Source organism: Halyomorpha halys, unplaced genomic scaffold (assembly GCF_000696795.3).
Source record: "Halyomorpha halys isolate HHAL.00 unplaced genomic scaffold, Hhal_1.1 Scaffold491.1, whole genome shotgun sequence".
In the NCBI taxonomy this organism is placed as follows: Eukaryota; Metazoa; Arthropoda; class Insecta; order Hemiptera; family Pentatomidae; genus Halyomorpha; species Halyomorpha halys.
In genome coordinates this window covers 175951-185527 of record NW_027115241.1, presented here as the reverse complement: position 1 = coordinate 185527, position 9577 = coordinate 175951, and the positions used below count along the sequence as shown (strand labels likewise).

Here is a 9577-nt window from a genome sequence, read left to right as displayed (position 1 = left end):
TAATAACAAAAAAAAAATGTGTTTTTCCAAGATCCGTACCTGCTGACAATGATTTGCAAGCAAACTTAGTGTGAATCTCACTTACATTCCATTCTCTAATATTATCATAAAAATTTAATTCGCCCATATTATTTTATAAGGAAGTTATGAGTTGCACTACTATTTCATCTAATAAATTTGACTATGGGGAATGCAGATAGGGTATATATCAGTTTTTTTTTGTTTTAGTATAGTGAGTTACACCACTTTTCCCTCTACCACCCGATGTCACACACTCATCCTTATAAACTCCAAAATTGACAGAGTAATCTCACTTTTAAATTCATCACCATTCATCACCGCAATGAATTTCCTTAAGATATTACTTAGTTTTATTGTAATACCTTATAAATAGTTACATACCTTATATGTTTAATTGTAATTGTTATTTTAATTCATTAACTTTTTTTCAATCCACAGTAAATGGTTAGGGTTATAAATACTCATATACTCATCTCATATGGGTTATAAATAAATTTTAAAATATAATATTTTCTAATGTTTTCCTTAATTCTGTATATTTGGCTCTTGACATTATTTTTTCTCAGTAACGTGCTGAAAATAAGTTCAAAATGGTGGTTACATAACAACAACAAAAAATTCCTGCTTTAAAATGTTTGAAGGTCTGAAGCGTAGGACTGATCTCACTATGTTGTTAAAAAAAAACTTATAAAACTAGTTCTCAAAAATTTATCACAAAAACATCAAACCACCGTATCTACTCTTTTTATTACTGAAAAAAATATAAATTTGTAGAAAATAGTGCACCACTATCTGCCAATGTCATACTAATCCAAAATCGATAAATTCTCGAAACGAATACAGGTGCTTCCTTATCGATTCCGTGTAAATAGGGCTTAGAGATAATATAGGCGACCATATATAGTGCACCAATAGCCACAGAAAATGGCTTAAAAGTAGGGTCTGATAAAGCGGCGTTCCATTGCGTTTTATTGGTTCCATTATCGGGGAAGAACTATATATCACGTTTTATTAGTAAAAGACTCGGATGATATCAACAAATCATGACTATTGCTGACTTGGAAACCCCACTAGAAGGCAGTCATATAGATTTGATGGGACGCCATTACTAAACATCAACCAACACACTTATAGTACGTCGGTGACATACTCTAGTACTATAACAACAGTTTGTCGGAAAAATGTGAAATTGTTGTAATTTGAGCAATGTAAATACATTCCTTGCTAGATAGATTTTTTAAAGTATTCATTGTAATTTGTGTTTGATAATATTTTTTTATTTCACCTACCTATATACTATATAGGAGTAGGGAAAAATTGCAAATGACCAAGTCTACTTGTTGCTTGTTTGTTTGTGTGAACAGTTTAGCTTAAAACTGAATATGTTTACGGAACTAGAATTACTTATTTACCGCGCTGACTGTCTCCTATGATATGGCTCGTAGTTTGCATTCTTGCATAGGACACTCATTATGCGCATCTCGTATTTGTTTTAAGTTTCATGTTAGTGCAACACTAGCCCAAAAAGAGAAAAAATTCCTTCACCCCAATTTTTTATTACTTCAATAAAAACTATATATACAAAGTAAAAATATCACTGATAAATAAATATAAACAAAACTCATTACTAGTCTAAATTGATGAGTCTGCCAAGTATAGGTAATATATATAATATGGTTTATGACGTTTATCTTTTTAGGACCAGTAATTTTCATGATATTTGCAAAAATGGATTGTTTTATTGTTGTCCGGACATAAATCTTCATTTATGAAAAAGTATATCTAGGGAACCATTTGACGTACAGATGTCTATCAGCACCCAAATTTAAGCTAGTTTAATGTACTATAAAGTAGTTTATAACGGAATGAAAGAAAAACGACTTAGCGTACATTATTATTTACAATAAATTATAAAGTATAAATTTTAAAATTGTAGATCAACAACAAATTTTTAATGTATCTTTTTAGGTATTTAATGAGCCTAATATTAATACAAAATCAATATTTTATAATTAAAAATATTTATTAAATTAAACATTTGTGAAGGATTATTTGTTAATAATACAAAGTAAAATATCACTGATAAATAATCATAAACAAAACTCATTTCCTCTACAAAATAAAAATAAATTAAATAAAATACATAGTAATAATGTAAAAATGGTAAATTTAACAAATATAGATTTTAATAAACCTAAAAAAGAGTTGCATACTTTTTATTATATGTATATAAATATTAAGGAACTAAGTGTCGCTGATACAAAACAATATAACTTAAACTTTTTTAAAATAATACAATAACAGAAAATAGTAAAATAAACCTAATGACACAGAACAAGTACGTATATTATTAGAAAAATAAAAACAACCATTAAATTGTTTATATTATTTCAATATAAACAACTACCTTGCTAATTTGTTGTTATATGAGTTATATTATGTTATTGGTAATCTTATTTTTTTATTTAGTTTTTTCTTTTTTTCCTAGTTTAAATTAAAACAAAAATGCTACCAATGCATATCTATAGTTATTCACATTGGTAACTACTAATTTATTGTAAGCATTGCATTTTTATTACTAATATAAATAGATCAAATATTTATAAGCCTTAGAGACGATGATGAGACAGTAAAACTGGTATAGCAGTTTTTAAAACTAAAAAGTTGACCGTCACAAGTATTACATTGAACAGGAAAAAATGAAATTGAAAAAAAAAAATAAGAAATAAGAAATTAATTATTAAATGATTAAATAAATGATTTTTAAAAATTTTGATTTGCTGTTAATTCTTTTTTTTGTTTTTGAAAAATTTAATTTTTTTAATAATTTAATTTTAATAAATTTAAATTTTTAAGAAATTGATTTGCTGTTAATTCTTTTTTTTTTTGGTTTTTGAAAAAAAACATTATCTCAGGAACTATTAAATTTTATGATGTTCTCTAGCGCTCAAATGGAAGCTAGCTAAATGCAATATTAAGTAGTTTACATTAAATATATCCTTAAAAATATAGGAGTTGCAGTTTTCATGAAATACGCAAAAATAAATCACCAAGTGTAAAAAAAAAAAGTTTTTTATAAACTTAATTATTAATTAGTTACGTTCGTTTAATTAATTGGAGGAAATTTCTAATTATTAGTATACAAAATGTTAAACCAATTTGTTCCATTCTAAACAGAATCTGAATTATATTTAATCTGGTAAATTTATGTACTTAACCATTTCGGTGCTTTCCTTAAAGGAAAAAGGTATTCCCAATTTAATACTAGGTAACTTGTGTACCGTTATAAATGTCTGGTTCTTCAAATAAAGTTGATAAGGACTTGATTTGTTTAAATAATAGGACAATGTGATGTTCAGTTGGGTAGTCGAGAGATATTCTATAACTTCTGGGTGTCCTTTCCATGAAGCAGCGTAGTTCAATGCTGTAAAGCCCCACTTATCTTCCTTTTCTATATTTAAAAGAGCTTGGCGAAGAAGTTTCACTATTTCTAAGTGACCTCTGCCAGCACTACGGTGCAAGGCAGTTCTACCTTTGAAGTCAGGCTGAAGACTTTCGACTCCAACCTGTAAAAGGAATGCTACTAATTTAGTATGCCCTTCTCTCGAAGCTAGGAACAAAGGGGTTTCGTGGTTAATATTCACAGATATACTTTGAATATATCTTTGATGACCTATTACTATTGCATTCTCAAGTAACTTGAGTATAGTGCCATAATGACCATTCAAAGCAGCATAATGGATAGGTTGGTTGAGCAATGCATCTCTTCTTAATGGGTCTGCTTTAAAAACCAGAAGCTGAGATATGATAAGAGAGGAATCATCTCTAGACGCAATGTGCAATGGTGTCATTTGGTTGAGATCTATTGCATCGATATTTGCCCCAAATAATAAAAGATCAGTTACAATCTCAAATTGTTCTTCGTCTGTGACTTTAGGGTTCCATTCACATGCTAAATGAAGTGGTGTGCTGCCGTTTTTGTTCATACTATTGATATAAGCTCCAGACTTGCCTATCACCTCAACCACCTTGGTATGTCTTTCTCTTGTAGCGAAATGTAACGGGGTCATACCATCAACATCAGATCCATCTTTTTCTACTCCTGCGTCCAATAGGATTTTCACTATTTCCTCATGTCCATAAAGGGAAGCTAAATGAAGTGGAGTTTCAAGATGAATAGTCTTAGCTTCTTTATTTGCATCAAGCTTTAGCAACAACTTTGTTGTTTCCAGAGATCCGTTGCTAGCTGAAAAATGAAGTGATGTGTACCCACTATTGTCTGATTGATCAATGGAAGTTGGTGGTTTGGAAACTAGTGATTTGGCAATTGCAAACAGACCTCGTCTGCTTGCAATGTAAAGAGGAGTCGTGCCGTTGATATCGGCAGAGGTTTTATTGCATCCAGAATCGAGAAGCAGCTTCACAACTTCAACATGGGCATTTTCACACGCATAGTGTAGTGGTGAATATCCCCGTCGATCTCTAACATCTAATGAGGCACCGTATGATATCAATAGCTCGACTATTTCCGTGAGACGTTTGTAGGAAGCAATGTGCAGTGCTGCGACATCATGCATCTCTATCACTTGGTTCTGTGACGCAGAAACCTTCACGTCACTAACTGCATCCAAAAAAGTTGGAAAATTCTTCTTTGGGATTCTATCCGCTGCTGTTTCCAAAATTAATTTAACGAGATTAGAATTTCCCGTCATAACGGCTGAAGTGAGAGGTAGATTGCCATGGATGTCTTTCTGCACAATGTTGGCCCCGTGAGAGATGAGCATATCAATCCCTTCTGAAAAGTGCGTCCTAATAGCATGATTAAGAATAACTGTCGGATATGAGTCTAAATTTTCAGCATTATCTAAGAGAAGCCTTACGATTTCTACAAATTTATTTGATAATGCATCAAAAAGAATCTTGGATCCCAAGAAACTATTATCTTTCACTTTGGCTCCATTATCAAGAAGTAATTTTATAACTTCTTTAGATAGTGGATCAAAGGCTAAGTCTAATGGAGTTCGCCCGTCTTCACTCATCACATTTGGATCAGCACTCTGTGACAAAAGATAATTAATTAAATCTGTATCATTTCTTCTAATTGCCAGATGTAAGGCCGTGACATCATTACAACCTTTCCTATTGATGTCATCCCCGTTTTCTAATAAGGTTTTAATCACATCGACATTCCCATTGTTAGCTGCCCACTGTAGAGGAGTGAAACAAACATAATCTTTAATTCTGAAACTGGCGTTCTGCGATAAGAGATAGCCAACAACTCGAGCATAACCTAGAGCTGCAGCTTCATGGAGAACCGTTTGATCCAGGAAAGTTTTCGAATCCACTTTGGCGCCGTGTTCCACGAGAGTCTTCATTACGGTGACTATTTCATTTTCTGTGCCAACGTTTTTAGCAGTGTTGTAATATTCCATTGAATCAGGTCCATTAAATGTTGGAATTTGGAATTTTTCTCTGAGTGAGTCCTTATAAATATCTTGATCCTTTCTTATCGCAAAATTGAGAGGTGTTTTACCATTTTCACCTATACTATTAACATCTGCACCATGACCTAAAAGTATCTTAACTACCTTAGTGTTTCCACCCAAAGCTGCGAAGTGTATTGCTGCATCGCCTACACTATCCCTTATTTCTAAAGAAGCATTTTTTGAAATAAGTAAATTTACGATAGCTTCATCACCATTCAAGGCAGCAACCATCAAAACCGTCAGTCCTTTAGTTCTTTGGTTATTGACGTTAGCTCCATGTTCAATGAAAATGTTGGTTATGTTGAGCTTATTCTGTATTACTGCTAAATACATGGGAGTGATACCAATATGATTCATTATATCCACACTAGCGTTGTGCAGCAACAGCAAACTTACCATAGATTCCTGCCCCTTGTCAACAGCGATATGTAGCGGTGTGAGACCCCCAACTCCTTCTATATTGACACTAGCACCATGATCGAGAAGTATCTTGACAACATTGAGATGCCCTTCTCGCAGTGCTTGATGTAGAGGAGGGTCATTGAGACCGTCTCTTACGTTTACACTCGCGTTTCTGGATAACAACAGATTTACGATAGAAGTATAGCCCCTCTGAGCAGCAATGTGTAGCATTGTTTCATTATCAGATCCTTTAACATTAACATCAATACCGTGTTCGATAAATATCTTAGCAATATTGGGTTTATTTCTATATAGTGCTAGGTGTATTGGAAGTTCATTATAATCGTCTCTTATGTCTTCACTCGCGTTTTTAGATAACAACAGATTTACTATAGATTCATAACCCTTCTCAGCAGCAATATGTAGCATTGTTTCATGATTAGATCCTTTAATATTGACATCAATACCGCGGTCGATAAATATCTTAGCAATATTCGGATTATTACTATCAAGTGCTAGATGTACTGGAGTGGCATCGTCATCGTTTCTAATGTTTACACTTGCGTTTTTGGACAAGAGCAAATTCACAATAGATTCGTAGCCTTTCTGAGCAGCAATATGCAATGGCGTTTGGTCAAAATGTCCTTTAATATTAACATCAGTACCGTGTTTAATTAGAATAGTACACATATTGAGATTCCCACTGGATGCTGCCTTATGTATTGGACTGTCACCGAAAATGTCTCTCATATTTACACTTGCGTTTTTGGACAAGAGTAAATTCACGATTGATTCGTAGCCCTTCTCGGCAGCGATGTGTAACGGTGTTAGACCATCAGATCCTTTTATATTAACATCAGTAGTACGGTTGATAAGAATTATACACACATTGAGATTCCCACTGGATGCTGCCTTATGTATTGGACTATCATCGAAATCGTCTCTTATGTTTATACTTGCATTTTTAGACAATAGCAAATTCACAATAGATTCGTAGCCCTTCTCAGAAGCAATATGTAAGGGTGTTAGACCATCAGACCCTTTAATATTAATGTCAGTAGCGCGGCCGATTAGCATCTCAGCAATATTGGAATTATTCTTGTGAAGTGCAAGGTGGATTGGAGTGTCATCGAAATCGTCACTCATGTTTACACTCGCATTTTTGTTCAATAGCAAATTCACGATGGATTCGTAACCTTTCTCAGCAGCGATATGTAAAGGTGTGAGACGATGAGTTCCTTGAATATTAACATTTGTAGCGTGGTTGATCAGTATCTCTGCAATATTGGGGTGATCATTTTTAAGTGCGAGATGTATTGGTGTATCATTGTTATCATCCCTTATGTCTACGCTTGCATTTTTAGACAAAAGCAAGTCCACGAGAGGTCCGTAGCCCATCTTAGCTCCCAGATGTAAAGGTGAGAGACCTCCAAAACCTTTTATGCTAACGTCGGCACCATGGTCTAAAAGTATTTTAGTAATATTGAAGTTATTAAAAAAAATGGCACGGTATAGTGGTGTCTCACCGGAATTGTCTTTTAGGTTTACGCTTGCATTTTTTGACAATAGTAAATTCACGATAGACTGGTAGCCCTCATTAGCAGCCAAATATAAAGGTGTGCGACCATAAAATCCTTTAATATTGACATCTGGAGCGAGCTCGATAAGTATCCGGGTAATATTTGAGTTTTTATTGTAAAGTGACATATGTATTGGAGTGTCATTGCTAGAGTCTCCTATGTTTATACTTGCATTTTTGGACAAAAGTAAATTTACAATAGATTCACAGGACTCGAAAGCAGCGATATGTAGCAATGTTTGACCATTATGTCCTTTAATACTGACATCCGCACCGAAGTCGATAAGTATTTTAGCTATATTGCTGTGTTTATTATATAGTGCAAGATGTGCTGGTGTGTTATTGGAATCGTCTCTTTCGTTAACACTTGCGTTTTTAGACAATAATAAATTCACGATAGATTCGTATCCCATTTTAGCTGCGATATGTAGAATTGTTTTATCATGATAACCTTTAATATTAACCTCAGCACCATTGTCGATAAGTATTTTTGCAATATTAGTGTTATTATTATACAAAGCAAGATGTATAGGAGTGTTATTGAAATCATCTCTTAGGTTCACACTTGCATTTTTGGACAAGAGTAAATTCACAATAGATTCGTGTCCCTCCTTAGCAGCGATATGTAAGGGTGAAAGTCCATTAGATCCTTTAATATTAATATCAGTAACATGGTCGAGAAGAACATTAAACACATTGAGATTACCACTCAATGCTGCATTATGTATTGAAGTGTCATTTTTCTCATCTCTTATGTTTACATTTGCGTTTTTAGACAGCAGAAACTTTACTACAGATTCGTAGCCTTTTAAAGCAGCCAAATGTAAAAGAGTAACGCCATCATATGTTTTTATATTGACATTCGTAGAGCAATTAAGAAGTGCGGTAATCTCAGTGAGGTTACCATTTCTTAATGCAAGGTGTAGTGAAGTATCATATAATTCGATATCCGGACTTGAAGGGTTTCCATCAGGATTCACTGGTTTCGGCACCAAATCGGTCAGTTCTTTTAGATCAGTCTTCACCTGGAAATATATAAATTAAATAAAAAGAATGCAATCTCCAATCATTCCATGGCAATAAAATATTTATTATAATTGTATCATATAATGTCAACTAAGAGCTAAAGAATATAAGAAGATATGATACCTTTAGGTACAATGAAAGTGTGTGGCGTAATACAAGGACTTATATTCTCTTATTCAATCGTTCATTTTATTTTAATTTGGTTATTTAATTCCATCGAGTGATGAATCCGATAACTCTCAGATAATACCAATGTATCCAACATACAATAATAAAGTCAATTCGAAAAAAAGAATCCATGACTCCATAAGCTCACCACAGTCCTTAACTCGAGCTATGAAAATGGGTAAATACTACCTGAAAATTACTCCTCTAAAAGTAAACAATCATCTAAATGAAGTTGACCTTTCGACGGTTAAGCCTCTATCAAGTACTAATGATAGCAACAAATAATGTCATTCAATTAAACCAATATTTCTAAATAATGCTAATTATTCTAAACATCTATTAAATGACTTAAATCTATTATGCCTCTGACCATTTACTACCTAATCCATCAGCAACTACACATTTTTTATTTGTTTTATTCCTTCCAAAAATTACACCCAAAATGGTCCGACGAGAGGATAACATATATCGGTCGGTGCCATAATAACACATAAAAATGATAGACATAAGTGAAATGTAATTATTGTAGTATTGACTATTAGGGCGTTGTGGAGGCTATACAATTTTTAACCTAGATAAGTACAATATGAATTTATCTCAAGTGATGCTAGTAATAATTTAATTAACAACTACTAAAATGAAAATAAAGTAAATAATAAAATAATAATTATAAAAATAATTGAAAAGATTTTGAAGTGTATAATAAAGCTGCAAATTCACAGTTAATTAATATAATAATTAATATTAATAAAATATAATAATCACAATACCAGTGATGCGGCGAGAGGGTTGCGATGGGATCTCTTGAGCTCTGCTCTACCCCTCACACGTGGGGGATAGAGTGGGCTCAGGGATCCTCAGGTCGATTGTGTAAATATTGTATATATTATTTTAT

At 33.0% G+C, this 9577-nt stretch overlaps 1 protein-coding gene and 1 long non-coding RNA gene across 2 annotated transcripts in view; one reads left to right on the top strand and one right to left on the bottom strand.

Annotated features, from left to right (window-relative positions):
- The window catches only part of LOC136796993 (uncharacterized), a 201391-nt gene that overhangs the window by 58819 nt on the left and 132995 nt on the right, over positions 1 to 9577 (top strand). The gene's annotated exons all lie outside the window — the stretch shown is intronic.
- Positions 2898 to 9577, bottom strand: part of LOC106683512 (serine/threonine-protein phosphatase 6 regulatory ankyrin repeat subunit B) — a 14489-nt gene continuing 7809 nt past the window's right edge. The window contains exon 2 of the mRNA XM_014425020.2: positions 2898 to 8513. Within this exon, the coding sequence (XP_014280506.1) occupies positions 3213 to 8513 (5301 nt within the window). The 3' untranslated portion in view covers positions 2898 to 3212. The remainder of the gene's footprint in view (positions 8514 to 9577) is intronic.